At 40.8% G+C, this 19,538-nt stretch overlaps 1 protein-coding gene across 1 annotated transcript; it reads right to left on the bottom strand.

Moving 5' to 3' along the window:
• Positions 1–213: 213 nt before the first annotated feature.
• Positions 214–6,845, bottom strand: LOC119722591. Its single transcript, XM_038192773.1, has 4 exons — positions 6,734–6,845; positions 5,872–5,965; positions 1,667–1,750; positions 214–881 (listed from the first exon to the last, which is right to left on the bottom strand). The coding sequence occupies exons 1-4, from the start codon at positions 6,827–6,829 to the stop codon at positions 664–666; spliced, it is 492 nt and encodes a 163-aa protein (XP_038048701.1). The 5' UTR covers positions 6,830–6,845; the 3' UTR covers positions 214–663.
• Positions 6,846–19,538: the final 12,693 nt, after the last annotated feature.

The raw sequence follows: 19,538 nt of genomic DNA, 5'->3' as shown, positions 1-19,538 counted from the left end.
TAGAAGCAGAAAAAAATAGGTAAAAAAAAAAAAGCCGCATCGCCGCACCACTTTTTGGGCAAGCTCCATACAAGAAACCGGAGACTTTTTTGGCCTTATAGGGAACGGGGCTGATTTTTGCTGATCTTAGCAACCAACGCTCAAGGGCGGATCCAGAACACAATTTTTTTGGGGGGGGGGGGCGCCAAACAAATTTTGGTCTTCCAAAAAGTGTCTCGAAAAAAAGGCGGCTTGGGTTTCGGGGCCCGCTTATTAAGGGCCCAGAAAAAATTGGATTCTAGATGCTCTGTGGTGCAATCTGAGGCTATTTCTAACCACTTTAACTAAATCTTTAGGAGGAATAGATGGTGGTGTACGCAGTGCCTGCCTTTGATGCGACGCCACTTTAAAAAAATTGTTTTGTTTGGGCCCCCTGGATCCGCCCTTGCCAAGGCTTATATATAATATGTGTCGCCTATGTTGTGGCCTTCGGGTTAGGTGAACAGACAATCGGCAATGGTAGAATTTGTGTGGGCCGGGAAACCCAAAAACAAAAAAGAGTCCCACGGAAGTCGGCAATAATTTCAAGTTGAATTAATAAATTCGACTCCAGTATGTTTTGTCTACCGCACAATTGCTTGCTATGACTTGTGATGACTTAATCATTGATTACAACCATGCAAACTAGGGCAGGCAAAACAGCATCTGCTGACCGCGTACTTCGTCGTCGTAATAGTGACTTTCATGCGTTACGACGGCAAGAGGCTTAGCGCAATCTTCGGGTACGGAGATATCATCAAAGATGTTTTCGTAGCAAATGGTGTATCTCCATGAGTGGTCGTAGTCCCAACTGGCTTCGGAGTAGGCGGATTCGCACCACCGATACTTTCCAGCTAGGTCGTCTGGAGATTACAGAGAAAAGAAAGAAGTTGGTTAACAATTAGCCAGCGAATTAATGTCAATAGTATGCCCATAATGCATAGGCTCGATTTTTCCTAGAGCGATTCCGGTTTCATTTTCTAAGTAGTCCATATTCCAATTCTTCTGAGGATTGCAACTTTGTCATTCTGGAAGGGTTTGTGTGTCCCCTGGATGCAAAGGGGTCCGCTCATACCTACTAAGTCCAACGCCTCATAAGTCCGACGCCTCATAAGTCCGAAATTTCGGACTCATGAATCGTCGGACTTATGAGGCAAACAATTTATTTATTCCGCCTCATAGGTCTGACGCCTCATAGCTCCGACGCCTCATAAGTCCGAAACAGCGTTTGTCCATTGTCGGACTTATGAGGCGTCGGACCTATGAGCGGAATTTATGCCTCACAAGTCCGAAATTTCGGACTTATGAGGCGTCGGACCTATGAGCGGAATTTATGCCTCATAAGTCCGAAATTTCGGACTTATGAGGCGTCGGACCTATATGAGGCGTCGGACTATACGACCCAATCCAAAGAGCGGTGTCGTCGGAAGTCTAAGTGCTACTGGCAGGGCCGCCCTAGGCATTAAGGTTGAGGGGGGAGGAACCAGACCAAAAGCAATCCAAAAAATGTAATATAAGGATACCGCCCAGTTGAAATAAAAACGAGGCTGTTGTGTTTGCAAAGCAATGGGTCCTTCCAGTAGCCGCGAACTTGCTAACACATCGATTCCCCAATAAACCCAGTGTAAAGGAACCAATGCGCACTTACCTTGAGAAAAGGTCCAGTCTCTGGATTGTCTTCCTTCTTGGACACTGACCTCGAGTTGGTAAGGGTCCTTCGTGTATTCGACAACTGCAAAGAACAACCGCAATATTTACATGGGCTTTATTTTACAGAAAACTTGCAATACGGCTTCTATAAACGTTGGTGGCAATATATCCGGGTTACCACGCCCGGATTACTTAACAGGCACAGTAGGCACTGTGCATAGCATAGGGCCTACGAAAAATTTGGGGGCCTACGAAAAATTTGGGGAGGGCCTACGAAAATACCGCAGTGTGCCATAAAACATATAGGCCTTCCCACACACACCCACACGCGCAGATAAAAGTTTTAAGAAAGTTTAAGGGTCTCTCTCGGAATTTTCGATTTCACCAACTGACGCTGTACAGCATGTATGCGTATAAAATGTACGTGTAAAGGCTGTCGTTCAGAAGCACGGTGCCAACCATGGGCGTCAATCGGTGGGGAACGGGGTGACTGATATCGTTCCCCAACGATTTGCGTCCCTGAATAAAAATATGTAACCTACATTTGATTCTATAGCTCGGAACAGCTGATTTAATGACTCCAAACTCGAAAAAGATGTTTAAATGATGATCTTGTGCCAAAATGCAGTCGTCAGAAATTGCCTCGGATCGCACCACAGGGCGCCTAGAATCCATTTTTTTCAGGGGCCCTTAAGCGGGCCCCGAACCCCGCGCCGTTTAGGCTTCTCACTCGAACAATTACTCAGCAAAAACTGTAGTGTTAATTTAACACCATTCGGTATTTATATGTGACAACACCAGTAAAATTTAACACCAGATGGTCCTATATAGATACTAATGGTGTAAATTTAACACCATAGTTTTTGCAGTGTAGTACCGATCAAGATACACATGTTTTATGTACCACCCCCACTTTGAAAAACATATGACGCCCTCGAGAATTGGAGCCAACAGGCTTTTAGAGCTAGGACCAATACCAGTTTGGCCTGGCTTGTTTGAATTATACAGCCCCCCCCCCCAAACAAAAGTGCGCTCTGGATCCGTCTTTGTACCCCCACTCCCAATATCTATAGCCACATATTTTTATTATGTAGTTTTTGAGACAGGGACATTTTCCGGTTCGCGCATTAACAAGATTGTGAATCTTCTCGAGATGGAAAACCATCCCTCGAAAACACAGGTGTTAGTAAAAATTATACTCGCTTGTTAAGCACACAATGCGATCCCAATTTAGATCGTTCAGTCGCCAAAGGTTCATGCATTTGCTTAGTTTCATCTCAAATGCCTTTTTATGACCATAGACTTGAGTCAAGGGCGTATGGCAACCCGGACACGAAAAAAAGACCATGCGAGTGGCAGGCTCGTTGAATTGGCTCAGTGCGCCATCATCAGGGGCGTAATTCCCGGGGTGTGGGTGAGGTGATACCCCCACACTTTTTGACCGCGGGGATGGGCTATTGAATCATTCCCCACTTTTTTCCTGATGAGGAAACAATGAGGATTTTGAGGTATTTTCCGAACGTCCAAGTAATAAAATGTATACAATAGTACTGGAAAGTGGAGAAACAAAGTACAAAAAGCTTTCAAAAATGTAAGCGCGAGTATACATAATTGATAACGAGTGCCCAGTATTATGTGGTGTCCAGCCCCCCCCCCCCTTTCGAAAGCCCACGGCCGGGCAATTCGGGCGTTTCATGTGCCACCAAGAGTTTGCCACGGAAAGTTAGTTTTTCCTAGTGCATTGTGGGTGTGGGAGATGGTCGACAATTTTGCAGCGCGGGACATTTGAAATTATTAGTTTTTCCGGTCAGTAGTTTCGTAAGCGTATGATTCAAGTATAAATTTGCCTTTTTTTCCCTATGTACCAATATGGTGTTTTTAGTAAGGCGGCCAGAACGCTATACCCGAATTTATAACCACTTAGCTTAAGTAACTTAAGGCCAAAAAAAGGTCTCCAGTTTCTGGTATGCACGCGCGTCGCCGTAGCCATGCGCGTCGGCAAAATGAAAACGTTTTTTTTTCAATGAAAGATGATGTCTCAAAACCGCCAAACTCACTGGTTTGACTGGAATCCTGCTGCTGCACAATTTTAACGTGTTTTTAGATGGGGTTACGATAGAGAATAAGCTTAATGTGGCCTCTCTGGACTCCCATTTGCACTAAGTTTAGTCGGACACCATTTTGCAGTCATCAACCGACATTTGAAGCAAAAAAAATCAGGTAAAAAAGCCGCGTCGCCGCACCACTTTTTGGGCAAGCTCTATACCAGAAACCGGATACTTTTTTGGCCTTATATGACACTCATTCAAATCGGCTTTGTTTTGTCGACCGTAATTCCAAAAACTGACTCTCCATGGCAAACATTTGGTGGCGCATTGCGTTGTGAATAGCCAGAATGTTATGATTTTGGTCATCCCCCATCCCCCCACCACTCGCAAGCACAGATATACGCCACTGGCCGTCATTGCCCCCGCGTGGTCACGATTAATCATGCCACCGACTGACGTTAATGTGACATTGTATTATAATGGCATCATTCCCTAGACTAAGCGTAAGTACAAGAAAAGATGAAGTTTCCCAAGCTAGCTAAGGGACTGAAATAGAATCAGACTACCAAAAATCCCTTGTAAAAATTTGTAAACGGGTTAGTAGTTTGATATAAATATAATTAGGTTGGGGAAACTTGCTAGAATTTCTCTCAATCATAGTGACATGTCAGTGCCAGCCAAAAGACACGCGACGCGAAATAATAATTGATGAGACAGAATAAGAACGAGCTTGGTAAGGTTAATTGCTCGTAGTGACTGAATAGTCAACTGCTCGGTACATAAGAATGATTGCAGAAAAGAGTTACGTAACAGCATTCATGTATATAGCACGATGCCGATGCATCTTTCGTGCAGCTATGAAACACAAAGTAACCCTCCCACTGCGGAAATAACGATTATGTTTTTATACGCAAAGAGAAAAGTACTTACTGAAACAGCCTAGTTGTTAAGCTGTCAGACAACGGACCCAGGGTTAGGGGTTCGAACCTGCTTGGTGTCATTTTTTTGGTTTTCGATGCCCGCGGTTCTGTCATTTAAGAGTGTTAATTTCCCGTCGTCATTTACCAACTGCAGTTAGCTCGGTCGGTCGGTAAGCTGACTCACAAGTTGGGACTGTCTGCGAAGTCCAGGTTGGCATCTGCGTATAGGTACGGGGTTCTTTTGCTGACTCGGCAGCAAGGCTTAGGGTGCCACCTCGTTTTCCCCCTTTATGGTGCCTGACTTTCGAGGTACATGGATGGACAGGGAAGGAGGTGTGGTGTACCGAGTCCCGGAAGAGTTCTATATGGAAGTCCGACTCCTGAAGACTTGGCCATCGCCACATAACTTTTTGTTTTATTTTATTTCCTTTCTTTCGGAGGACAATATTGCAAGAATGATCAATTTGTTATATTGAGAGCTTGTACTGTAATCGTTCGAAATTAATGTTTAAAATTGCTCGAAAATACAAAATTCAATCCAGCTAAAATATTGTTTATTTCATTATCGCACAACTGCATGTTCATGCTTAGTACCTTTGCGCATACTTTGTTCTGGCCTGTTACCTTTAGTGGATTTTTTTAAAAATCACTCTACAGGGTGACTAGAAAAAAAAACGAAACCCAAATGGCAGGACCAATTTTTTAATGCAGTTTTGCTTGTAGCACTTTTAAAATCTAGGATATGAAAGCCCAATCAATAAACTTTCTGTTAGTACAAGAATAACTAAAATCTCATGTACTTTTCACGTTACAGAATTCGGAACACAAACACCGTTTTAACGTTCTGTCCACGGATCACAAAAAAAGTTAAGCATTCTTCCAGCAAAACCAAAACAATTCACATGCATCCCTATAAAAATTGCGTTCGTTTGCTGAAAAAACACCGGTGTTACCTTTTTTTGTGATCCATGGACAGAACTTTTAAACGGTGTTTGTATTCAAAACTCTTGAAAAAAAAACTCGAAAAATTACACGAGTGATTTCAATAATTCTTATTTTAAATGAAAGCTTATTGATTGGGTTTTCATATCCTAGATTTTGAATGTGCTACAGGCAACTTGAACTTCATTCAAAAATTGTTTCTGCCATTTTGGTTTCATTTGGTTGTACTCACCCGTTACACGGACAGATTTAAGTTGCCCGAGGCTTAATTAACGTCTCTATGAGTTACGTACCTGTTAAGAATTCCTGTCCAAAGAGGGGAATTATGACACAGTGTTGACACACATCCTCAGCGTCGTTGCATGTCATATTGATGCGACTGAATCCCTGATTGGCGGTGGGAAAATCAAAGAAAGGGAATGTAACTTTCTTTTGTTGGGACTTTATACGTTAGACAATATGCGGCAGGAGAATACATGTACAGGGTGAGTCAAAAACAGAGGAACCCAAACCCCCCAAAATATGTTTCATATTAAAAAAAAAAAAAAAAATGAAGCACCAAAAATAGTAATGACTGGAAAGCCAATTTCATAAGCTACTTGTAGATGAAAAAATACTGAAATTATTTAATCCGTTCAAATAATATCACCATTTAAACGCAATAAACATAAAACCTGTTTCGTCCCAAAAAAAGGAGCAATTTATTGTGTATTCTGACTATTTGGAACAACAAAGAAAACTTGTTTCAACAACTGTCAACAACTGTAGTACACAATATCTTTATTAATGACCCTTGTTAGGCAAAACATATTATTTTTAAAATCCACTTTATTAAAAGACGGACCTTTAAAAAGACTCTGTGTAATATTTTTTTACTTTTCAACTGAGGTTTTATCGCTGGTGATGTTTGAAGACAATTTGGACGACGATTCTTGAAATCGCTTTTTTTGACGAAAGAGGTTTAAGGGTCATTGTGTTTAAATGGTGATATTCTTTGAACGTATGGAGCAATTTCAGTCATTTTTCATCTAAAAGTAGCTTATGAAATTGGCTTTCCAGTCAGTATTATTTTCGGTGCTACATATTTTTCTTTTAAATATGAAATATAGTTTTGGGGGTTTGGTTTCCGCTTTTTTTGACTCACCCTGTAGTTACCATTTTTGCTTTTGATGAATCGCTTTCTTCGGCATTCCAGTTACTCTCCACTCTACTGACGACAAGCATCAGACATGCAAGCAGGATTTGGAGCATTTTGGCGACTGATCGGTTTAACAGCTCTGGCCAAATTGTATGTGAAACCTGAGGACCATGCACCGATGTGTATCGTATAAATGCTGTTTATTAATAACTCAATAATTTATGAGTCGGTTTTGTTTTTGCATTAATATGCAAATGTAAACGTCTTTTATTATATTTGTCGAATAAGCAATAGCTTTCGAGTAATTAAATGCCATTCAAGGTAATACATCTTTAAATGCCAGGTACTTTGTTCTTCAGTTCCAATGAACTGTTTTATGTTAATATAATAATAATTTGGGAGGCTAATCATCCTTACTCGCAGCTGGTATGCTGAATTATGCTGGTATGCTACAACGTGGTCGGGCCGCTGGCACGTAAAGGCGCCTATGGCTGCCGACCACATCGCACAAGCCACCCATGCCACCCAAAGTGCAAGAGGTGCAGCGGTGGGCATATACTCGAACCGAGAAACATACTACACCAGAATATCCTACATATTAAAGTTTGTCATACAATTAAGCGCTGTCAGATGTAGGGCGCCTTCGCTCGTACCCCCCCCCCCTCCTGCAAACAGGACGCTGGGAAGGGCTGATTTCTTCGAGCTCTCATGGGATAGATTTTGCGTGACCTGTGACGTAGCATGCAGCGCTGCTGATGAGATACCCATAATGCCATGCGTACTTCTTACACAAGATTCTGTGAAGCGGCATCAGCCCTTCCTAATGTCAGAAAAAAAGTTGCCGATTACATTTCACTATAGCCCCTAAAGCGATCTCCGTGTGAGATGCATATTGTCCATCATGTTTCCAGTGGAATAAGCTAGCTGTACTGCACAAATTGTGACTTCAGTTTTTTTTCTCTATAGGATTCAGAATATTTACTTACCCGAAATTATATTACAGTGTTTGAAATTACCCGGTCTGAAATGTCCCGGTCTTCAATTTCCACACTGGTGTAAAAATATGACCGAGTAATAATTATTAATAAAATGATTTATAAACCTACTGACAAAGTCAGTGAACTAGCACACCATTTACAAGCGTGCATGTAGGGCAAACTTCTGTAGGATATTATTATTATATTAGTGAGTGCTGCAATCAGAACCGTGATTGGTCAAAACATCAGGCCCGGATTAGGTGTTTCGTAGGCTCTAGGCACCAGTGTTCCGTAGGCCGCTACTCCGCTCTAGCCACCGGCACCAAATTCAAGGTACAACGCACTGTACAAATCAGGCCAGGACCCGGGTCCTAGCTCTAAAAGCCTGTTGGCACCAAGGGCGTCAATTGCTTCTCAAAAGTGGAGGTGGCACTGTCTCTTGATCAGAACTAATGCGAGTGCGAAGCCTAAACGGCGTGGGGTTGGGGGCCCGCTGAAGAGCCCTGAAAAAACCTTGGATTCTAGACACTCTGTGGTGACATCTGAGACAATTATGACCACTTTAACCAACTTTTGTTTAGCAAAAGAACATCATCATTTTCGAGTTTGGAGTACTTAAAACCAGCTGAGCTATAGAATCAAAATATGAAGTTTACAATGTTTTATTCGGGGACGAAAATAGCTTGAAGACGACGACATGCCCCTCCGTCCCCCACCAATCGACGCCCATGGTTGGCACCGTGCTTCAGAAGCACAGACTTTACACGTACATTGTATACGTAGGTCATGTATGCTTACGTGATGTACATTTTACGGCGCCGCGCCAGTTGGTGAAATCGTTTTTTAAAACTGTGGGTGTGGGTGTGTGTGAACGTATAAACACTGCCTTATATGGGGTACCGGAACAATGGAAGGTACCCCACAAGGAATGCCCACCGACTTGCGGGGTACCATTTTGGTACCCACAAGTTTTTCACGAAATAGATATATGGATTTTACTCAAAAACTAGGAATTTCCAAGGTGGGTTGATTGGTCGCTAATGGAAGAGTTTTAGAAAAGGGATATTAAGTCCGAATTTCAGCCCAGGAAATTAATTCTGGTTAAAATAAGAGCATTTTGAAATTAGTGTGCGACATTTCAAAATTTTAGTACACGAGAACAAAGGAAGTACCCCACTTCTATGCCTGTGTAAGCGTGGGTGCGGGTATATATAGGCCTATAATTAATTTTATGGCACATTGCGGTATTTTCGTAGGCTCCCGAATTTTTCGTAGGCCCCGGATATTTTCGTAGGCCCTAGACACAGTGCCTACTCTGTGTCTATTGGATAATCCGGGCCTGCAAAACATCATGGGCGTGGCTTGACTGAGGGAGCGGTCTATTTCCCAATGGGACATAAACAATAATGTGCCTACACGCGTACTGTTTTGTCGCAGTGCAAGTACAGTGTGAGTATAAAAAATGAAACACAAATGGCAGGACCAATATTAATTAAGTTCTGCATGTAGCACTTTCTAAATGTAGGATATCAAAGCCCAATCAATAAGCTTTCGTTTAGTACAAGAATCATTCAAAACACGTATGTGTACCTTTCATGTTATATACAGAATGTTGAACACAAAAACCGTTTTAAGGTTATTTCCAAGGATCACAAAAAGGTAAATGTTCTTTCATCAGCAAAACGAAAAAAATCACATAGGGATGTGTGTGAATTGTTTTCGTTTTGCTGAAAGAACACTTACCTTTTTTTGTGATCCGTGCATGGACAGAAGTTTAAAACAGTGTTAAAATTCTGTAACTTATATATGTTCCTGACCTTGGGTTTTCTTTACCGAAAGACTCTTATTGGCATGTATGTTTAGCTATCCACGATATGAATCACTAAATCATTGCAATACTAAATCTTTTGAATAAGATTATGGTAATTTGCTTTAAAAAAACCCAATAAAGTACAATGGACTAGGAAACAAATTCATAACTCTGTATAATTATCGCAGTGAATTATGCAATTTCCCTTCAATTATTGTATTAGAATGTACAAGTAACTTCCAGATTAACACAGGGTATTCACGGACAAGCTACGCTGATATAGCCCTTAAATCACAAATAATTAATGCCAGTAATTCTTTATAAAAAATTCAAGCTGGCCCAGCATTTATACGGTACACATCGGTGTTAGGTGCTCAGTTTTCATATGGCCAGACTTGTTATCTACTGATCAGTCGCCAAAATGCTCCGAATCCTGTTTTCATGTCTGATGCTTATCAGTCGAGTGGAGAGTAACTGGGAAGCTAAAAACAGTAACCAATCTGGTGCAAATCTGGTAACTATTCTAGAGTGGTACCTCGTTTAACTTGAAATAGGTCTATAACTTGAAGAAAGTTACATCTCATATACTTTGTTTCTATCCTCAAATCAGGGATTCAGTCTCATCAATATGAAATGCAACGACGCTATGGATTTGTGTCAACACTATTTTATTCTGCCCCTCTATAGTCACAAGGTCTTAGCAGGTAAGTGACACGATGCTCAATATGGTAAACATTAGACCTGATAGGGCAACAGGAATCTGTCCATGGTTTTGATACTGTGAATTGTTGGATCGGTAACAGGCTTTGAGATGAAATTAACCTAAGCTATACTGCCGTGATCAAGATGTGACCAACGGTGGCGATGTTACTAACAGTAATTGTTCAAGCGTGCTGTTTCATTGTCATTTACTTAAGAATGACCACATTTCAATAACCATTTTTGTTTAAAGCTGTGTCTTTGCCATTTTAAATTGGCCATCAAATTGATTAAATAATTATTGAGCTGGTGAATGATCATAATCCCAGCTTGACAAGTAAGTAACAAAATGACGCCTAGGTTCAAAGGGATAAGCGAGTGTGGTGTGAACAATATGAAGTCAAATGTGCCTATGGCTAATACGTGAAATATCTAAATGTATAAGCCGCCAACAAGCGTCTCAAACGCCCTTGTGCATAATTGTTTAACGTTAAGCTCACGCATGTACATACTGCGATTATCATTTGCAGTTTTCGAATACACGAAGAACCCTTACAAACTCCAGGTCGGTGTTCGAGAAGGGATACAAAGCAGAGACTGGAGATTTTTCCAGGGTAAGTGCAGATTGGTTCCTTTACATTGACTTTGCTAAAAGACAGGCCTGCGTGGCAGGCTGTATTTGGATGGATCACAAAAAAGACCTGTGCAACCTCAACTGTAACGACCTGACTGCAGTGGTGTAGCCAGGAATTTTCTGTGTGGGGGGGGGGGGGGGGGGGGGGGTGGGGGGCGTCATGTAGGGGCGTCAATCGCTTCTCAAAAGTGGGGGGGGGACATACCTTGATCAGAACTGATGCGAGCGCGAAGCGCGAAGCCCTTACGGCGTGGGGGTTCGGGGCCCGCTTAAGGGCCCGGAAAAAAAATGGATTCTAGATGTTCTGTGGTGTGATCTGAAGCAATTTCTTACCACTTTCCTCCATGCTTTAACTAATGTTTTCTTAGCAAAAGATAATTATTTTGAACATTGTTTTCGAGGTTCGAGTCATTGAATCAGCTACCAGAATTCTGAGCTATAGACGTGGGGTTCGGGGCCCGCTTAAGGGCCCCGAAAAATTTTGGATTCTAAATGCTCTGTGGTGCTATCTGAGGCAATTTCTGACCACTTTAACCAATATTTTCTAAGCAAAAGATACGTTGTAGTACATAATAGGGCCCTGTAAATGAGACACGAGTTCAAAAATCTGGGGGGGGGGGACATTTGATATTGTGTCCCCCACCCTTCAAAAAGTGGGGGGGGGGGGGGACCAGTCCCCCTGTCCCCCCAGGATTGACGCCCATGGCGTCATGTAGATCAATGATAATTTTTTTAGAAACTCAAAATCTCAGTGGGGGGGGGGGCGACTGGGGGCGACAAGGTTTCATGGGGGCTGTAGCCCCCCCCCCCAGGCCCCCCCCCCCCCGTGGCTACGCCACTGATTTCAAGGAATTTTAATTGGTCTATTATTATTATTTTAGCTTATATGAATGGAGGAAAAAGTTTGTGCGTGGCCGATTCGCGTGATATCGCTGACTGAAACTGTGTGACCCACGGACCACCTGTCTATAATACGTGTTCCGTGGTGTGAGCGAGCAGTGCAGTGGGTGTTAATACGCATTTTAAATTATCATTAGGCGCTATGTCACGCCGGTTGTCAGCTTACTGGTCCGCGGTCGCCGGTCGAAGGGTCGTTTCTCAGTTGTCATCATGTGGATCATTCGCAACTATTTAGATTTAGATCAATGATAATTTTTTTTAGAAACTCAAAATCTCAGTGGGGGGGGGGGGACTGGGGGGGGGGACAAGGTTTCATGGGGGGCGGTCGCCCCCCCCACCCCCCCCCCCCCCGATGGCTACGCCACTGCCTGACTGAGAGGTCTTTCGCTTTGTTAAAAGAGCAGCCTCGAATTTTGTCTCAATTTTGTGCCGTCATATCACCCAGTTACAATGTGTATAGTCCGATCATTCACCGGACCTTTCGGCAGTCGATTTTGAATTCCAAAGTCACGCTTGCGTCTTGTCAAAAGGCCTGGACTGGTTGATATAAACGCGACTTCCGATAGTATTACTTATTGACCCAGATTTAATCCCAATGGACCTTATTCACGAGTTAGTCATTTTTGTCGTGTTCCCTGAATGCATTTCACAAATTGTTATCTGTTGAATGGGATGGCGCCAGACCATTTATGCAGCCTTATTTTACTTTCATTTTTTTTAAACAATCTGTCTTAAAACATTAGGGAATGTTAAATAACAGATTTTAAATTATTCATTTAAGTAGACTTTAATTATTTATGTACTTGCTTTCATTTCACTTCGCAAGTTCCAAAAATGAAGATTTTACCTCACTTTCAATTCAACATGGCCGACTCGCGAATAAGGCCAATGAGGGCTACACTTCTTAATTTATCTTCATGATTTTGGAAGGAAACCACTTTTGTAAAGCGTATGGTTTGTGTTTTCGGCAGCAAGGCATTAGTATATGGACTATAAATCAGAAGATGCATGAGAAACCGAACCGCCACCCTGCATCATTGTCGGCTTAGAGTCTTCTTCCCTTTTTTTTGTCTGTCTCTAATTCCCAGACGACTGTGATGGGAAGTATCGATGGTGCGAATCCGTCGACTCTGAAGCGAGTTGGGACTACGACGAATCGTGGAGATACACGATTTGCTTCGAAAACTCCTTTGATGATATTTCGATACCCGAAGGATGCGCTAAGCCGCTTGCCGTCGTAACTTATGACAGTCATCATTACGATGACAAAGTGCGCGGCCAGCAGATGCTGCTCTGTCTGCCCTAGTTTTCATGGTTGTAATCAAATCATCACAGGTCATAGTAAGCAGGAATGTTGACCAAACATTCAGGAGTCGAATTTAGGAATTCAACTTTATGAAACTATTATATCACAGACTTCCTATATCTTCTAGGATCTCGGGTTTCCGACCAGCCCACCACATCCTCCCGGATATACCTTTATCATGCTGCTGCCACAATTTCAGTCATGTCCCCTGGCCCTGTATTCAATAACGGTACTGAATGGTAATATTTTTGTGCAAAAAGGAGCCAGACTTTTTTTCCTCCCAGCCTCGCTTTGATTACGTTGATTTGAATGGGAAAAATCAAGATGGCCGCTACATGATAATGGTCTATTGCCAATTGTCACAAGCACATATAGGCAGCACCGATAAACCTTGGCTGCCGAGATAGAGCCCACCTTTATATTACGAAGATGCTAACCTGGACTTTGCGAATAGTCCCTATAGAGCTTACTACTTGTATATCCTAAACCCCCGAACAGACTGTCTGCAACGTGTGATTGACCTGTGATTGACTAGATTACGACTCTGCTCTTTGAAACATTCAGCCCCATCAGATAGACACGTCACATCGGAGTTATGAAGGGGCCATAGACCTTTATCATGCTGCCACCATTTCAGTCATGTTCCCTGTATCTAATAACAGTACTGACTGCTAATGTTTTATGTGCAAAAAGGAACCAGTCTATTTCCCCTTCCAGCCGCGCTTTGGTTGATTTGAATGGGACAAAATCGAGATGGCCACAACATGATAATGGTCTATTATTATTGTTATTATTATAATTGCATAAGTGGGCAAGTTTTGGAAATTAAAGTGTACAGACGTTATGAAAACGATTATGCTATACATGTACTTTAAAATAAGTTGTCAAACTTTTGCTGTTGTATTTAGTACGATTTCCATGTAGTTATTTCGGTATTTCACATCATTGTGGATGGATGAAAGATAATCAGCACGTTGGATGGGTTCAGAGATGTTCATTACAGCATAATGACGTATGCACCGATACACAAGTCTATTCCATCTATTAAATTCCATCTTATTAACAAGTCTATTCATTTAATTTCAGTAGGCCTACATTTATTTTTAAAATAGTTCTATACAAAGTTCTGTATACAACTTACACTGTATACACCAGCACGCACCGGTAGTTTACATGAGAGTAGCTTAGATATATATTGTGACTAATAACATATATAAGATTTGAGGCTTTGCATGGTGGAGTGTCGGTATCGTTTCGGTTTGCGGTAACTGCTTAGAAGGTATTTAGTTCTGAAAAGAACTTGTCCTGCTTATTTTCAATTTCGCTAAGTAGTTTTTTGTTCTGATAAGAACAGTCCTGCTGTAAGTTCTAAACGAACTTGTCTTTGGTCTCAACGTTTCGACTAGCCTGCTCTAGTCATCGTCAGATTTCATAGATGGAATAGACTTGACGATGACTAGAGCAGGCTAGTCGAAACGTTGAGACCAAAGACAAGTTCGTTTAGAACTTACAGCAGGACTGTTCTTATCAGAACAAAAAAACTACTTAGCGAAGTTGATAATAAGCAGGACAAGTTCTTTTCAGAACTAAATATCTTCTAAGCAGTAGTTATTACCACATGGTGTTACCGCAAACCGAAACGATACTAATAACATATACGTATTGGATACTATTTTTTCATGCAACGTCCTCAAAAGAATTGGTACAAATTCTTGTTTCCTTTAATTATTGAAGCATAGTTACCATGAAGTTCTTTCTTTCACAATCATCGTTATTTATATGTTTGTCATCATATTGCATCTATTTTTGTAAATTTTAAAATTGAAATTCATCAGTTAAAATTAATTCATCAAATCTAAATTAATTCGTGAATTTAAAATGAACTTGTCAAATTAAAATTAATTCATTAAATGTAATTAATTCATCAATTAAAATTAATAGACCTTTAATTTTTTTTATTAATATATACAATTACACTTCGGTGGAGGTCAAACTCGATGTGTACAGTCGAACCCTGGTAATAAGTCTTTGTTTTTCTTTGTTTTCCTTTGTTTTCCAATATTGTTAATACAAGGTACCTGTTATAACAAGGTAATTTGTAAAGTCCTATGGACCTTGTTATAAATATTGGTGTTCTCAATACTCGCCGTCGGCGCCATTTTGTCATTCTTAAAGTATCAGTCACAGAAAATGTACTGCTATCATATCCCCCAAGTTTTGTTATCCATTCATATTGCGCGAGGAACGTTTTCAAATTACCGTTGAACGCCTATTCAGACGGAATTGCAAAAGATTCAGTTGTACGGTTATACCCATGGGGTCTACCAAACTATCCGAAAATTAATTGCGAGTGTCCACCTTTAAACACACAAAAGGTCAGCATGAACATTATTGCCTCACTCTCGGTGGTCAGACTGACAAGAGGACCCAACTGATACCTGGGCACGATGCCACATCCAATCATATTTTACTGTGAGTCTTTTCACGAGTTTTTTTAAACGGATTGCATGATAGCCATATACGTATACGTAGTGTTCATTGTTAAAGGAAGTTTGGTCTTCCGTTTCTTTCTTTTGCGTAATGTTATAATGTTAGCGTTCAGTCATCGTTAAAATTCAGTCATCGTTAAAGGGAAAATACAACATTTGCAAACATCAAAAACTAAAACTACCAACTCTTTTGAAATACCCGGTGGATGTTGAATGACAGTGTAAAGCATCCTGTAAAATCATGCACCTGGTTATACTGTCATTTTCAAGAAAAAGTGGTATTTTTGTATCAATTTCCAACGCTGATCGGTCGATCAGCGTTGGAAAAAACTGGGTTTTTTTTATACTGCCCCATTGACCATCGCACTGTTTGCAATCGATTACAAACTGGGTACGAGCCAGTAGACTGGTTCCCTGACCTTACAATTCCCAATGTATGTAAACTGTTTCTTCTTATATGGAGTCAGGAACCAGCTACAGGAAAAATGATTGTTTTCTTGGTTTTATAGCATTTTCGAACCCAAAACCGCAAAAAAGTCAGTGTAACATATTTGCTATATATTCCAACAATTCCATCATTTCTAAAATTACAGCAAAAGCAAATGATGTATATTCCTTTAAAATACATATATATCGGGAGTTATTACTGTCATACACTATAACTGTTTCATGATGGTATGCTGCCTTCGGTGTAGTTTTCGGCCGTTGGATTCTTGTATAACTGTAGCGTACATATTGCTCTGCTTTGGTTGAATAACGCACAATATATCCATGTTATGTCCAAACGCTGCCGGATAATACTTCAGCACCTTGTACACTTTGCTCAGAGGGAAGAACACTATCGGTGGAATATAACATTCAAATACCCAGAGTGAATGCTGTCAAAGGACTTACTTCTTCGAGTTAATTATTAGAAGATTTATTATTGTTGAATGTAAAATGGGGGATGAGGCGAGTTGTGATTTGTTTCGAGCCCTCAGCGTTTTAAAGTCAAAACTTTGGTATTATATATGGCTTGCAAATCAATCGTTACCTTACTATGAAATTAGTGATCTCTTCAAGACCAACCTTTCGTTCAAGTATGGTTCACTTTAATCATTCCAATGATAAATCCTTTGAATACAATTAGGTAATTTGACAGTACTCCGTATGGAAATGAATTCACAAGTCTGCATAATTATTGTAGTGAAATTATGCAATTGACCTTTAATTATTGCTTTAGAGTGTCCAGTAGCCTCCAGATTGACACAGGGAACCGAGGAATTCCAACGATAAAGCCCTAAAACCACTTACCAAGATCAAGGTGGCACCGCGTTAACTATACGGTACACATGGTGTTCGTGCTCAATTTCATAGCCAGACATACTACAAACTGACCAGTCGCCACAATGCCCTGAAATCTGCTTTATGTCCGATGCTTATCAGTTGAATGGAGAGTAACTGAAATGCTGAAAACAGCGATCCATCGAAAGCAAAAATGGTAACTACTCTCGTGCGGCATTTTGTCTAACTTTAAGTATACGTTCTGACATACTGTGTTTTGTTATACCTCAATCGCTGCACTTCATGAACTTAACATCAAAAGTGCATTCCAGGTATAAACACTAATTACTCTTTGGCATTTGAATATTTATGCCTCTATACCTTGCACGATGCATTTAAGTGGTACTCAAGACAGTCATTGCTTGTTCGACAAATAAAAGACGTTTAGATTTAGTATTTGTGATGTTAAAAAACGATTTCGTATTGAATTCGACTATCAAGCAGTTACCTCTGACTTAACCTAAACCTATCGGTTAATAGACCAAGTCCTAATGACGTTATGGCTTTGTTTGCATATGCGCTTATTTTCCTATGGGAGCGAAAGTCGGGACGCCAGACAAAGTAGGGACCGTCTGACGCATAGGAAAGCGCACATGTAAAGAAAGCGTGACGTCATTAGGTCCCAGGCCTATTGAACTGTGGTCAGCGAAACACCATATGGATCACTTAACTATTCAATAACAAGTGTATTGAATAAAAGTATGGTAATTTGTGTTAAATTAACTGCAGGGCCTACTCGTAAGGCAACAAATTCATGTAATTATGCACTTATCTGCATAATCATCAAAGTGGATTATGCAGTTGATCTTTAATTATTGAATTTTAATGTGTACAGTATCTTTCAGTTCAGTAAACCTCCAGATGTGGACACATGGAAACGGATTAGTAGAACTCTCTGCTCTGGTCAGCGTGCCTTCGCCAAGGCAGCACCTGCGTTTTTGAATAAAGGCTCCCTGTCCTGACTAGACAGTCGTGAAATAACATCCCTGGACATCTTGAAAAGAGAGTTGAAATCCCGTTAACTTCACTAGTTATTTCTCTCAGACTTCGAACTATTTGTCCGTGCTTGGTGTAGGCGCCTTGATCGTGTTTTTTGATAAGTGCTGTGATGCCTTCGAATTCAGTGAAAATCGAAGCTCATCACCACACAAACTTCACGTTATATAGTGGTAAACGTTATTACCATTTTGCAGTAGGAATACATGCAGTCATATCTGAGCTAGTGCTTCAGACTGCTCCCCCCTTCTTGATAGGATCCAACAACGAGCTATTAATTTGGTCGGACTGGACCAGGCATCACCCCTAGAACCTCAAGGTCTGTGGCAACCTCGTTCCCCATGGGTACGATCTCGCTGTGCGCCATGTTGGTTCCCATTACCGAGGCTGCCGTGCGCGATCCTGTTTGCTCCACAAACAAAAACTATACATATTTTCTAGATTTCTTAGACTAGTGTTTCCTTAAGCAGACCGGCAGCTGAACCCCTTTGAGAACATTCCAGATCTGCTCATGTTAAATGGACATATTTGGCGCGGTTTCCGAAGGAAGCTGTCCCCACACACACCAATCATGATTTAAACCGTAGTCGCTGCTAATTTACCTCCAATATGCATTGGGTTTGTCATACAAACTCTTCTATGATTAACCGTTCTGTCAGATAATGCAGTACAACGGGTAATTTGAGGACGTTCTTCACGTTCCTAATTATTTTAATGTATAGCACAATTCAGGTAAATGCATTTCGCTTCAACAGGGGCCACATTAACGAGAGACACACTACATGTGAATGTAAAATAGCGGCACATTCTATGTGACTAAAACTTTAAGAATGACAAAATGATGGATAATCTGACGGACGAGTTAGAGAACACCAATATTTATTTAACATTTTGGTGCACATCGAGTTTGACCTCCACCAAGTATAATTGTATGTATTAATAAACGTTTATTAATTTTAAATGGTGAGTTCGTTTTAATTTGATGAATTAGTTTGAAATTAAATATTAAATTTAATATATTAAATAGAATACAACCAAGCAACATGATGGGAAACACCAATGACGATGTGAAAGAAAAACGTCCATCGTAATTATGCTTCAATAAAGAAGAAAAAAATTGTAACATTTCTCTTAAGGACGTTGCTTTAAAATTAGAACCCAATACGTATAAATGATTAATCACAATATGTATCTTATCTACTCTAATTCTATATATCGGTATGTGCTGGTTTATTTTTTGTTGTTTTCCTTTGTGTTTTTATTTACCTAGTATGTAAAGAGATCAATTTTTTTTTCGCGAGAGGGGCACTGCTGCTTTTGATGGCCAGTTTAGTGACAATTTCTTCACGTGAAGAGCAGTACTGTTTTTAGGGGCCAATTTTCAATCTTGAGAGGGGCCACAATTTTAATGTCGCGAGCGGGGCACTATGCTTTCGAATGGCAGTTTTCCATCTCGAGAAGTTATAGCGAGAGGAGAGCACTATTGTTTTTGATGGTACATTTTCCTTCTCGAGAGGGGCACAAGTTTATTATTTCGAGAGCGGTATTTGTGCTTTCGAGGGGTAGTTTTCCATCTAGAGCTAGGTGCACAATCTTGTTAATGCGAGAGGGGGTACTTCTGTTTTGAGGGGAAGTTTTGCATTACAAGAGAGAAGACAAATGCATTTGTAGCGCGATCATTATGCTTT

Source organism: Patiria miniata, unplaced genomic scaffold (genome assembly GCF_015706575.1).
Source record: "Patiria miniata isolate m_02_andy unplaced genomic scaffold, ASM1570657v1 HiC_scaffold_16, whole genome shotgun sequence".
Taxonomy (NCBI): domain Eukaryota; kingdom Metazoa; phylum Echinodermata; class Asteroidea; order Valvatida; family Asterinidae; genus Patiria; species Patiria miniata.
The sequence above is the reverse complement of the archived record's forward strand: the minus strand, read 5'-3'. Positions and strand labels throughout refer to the sequence as shown.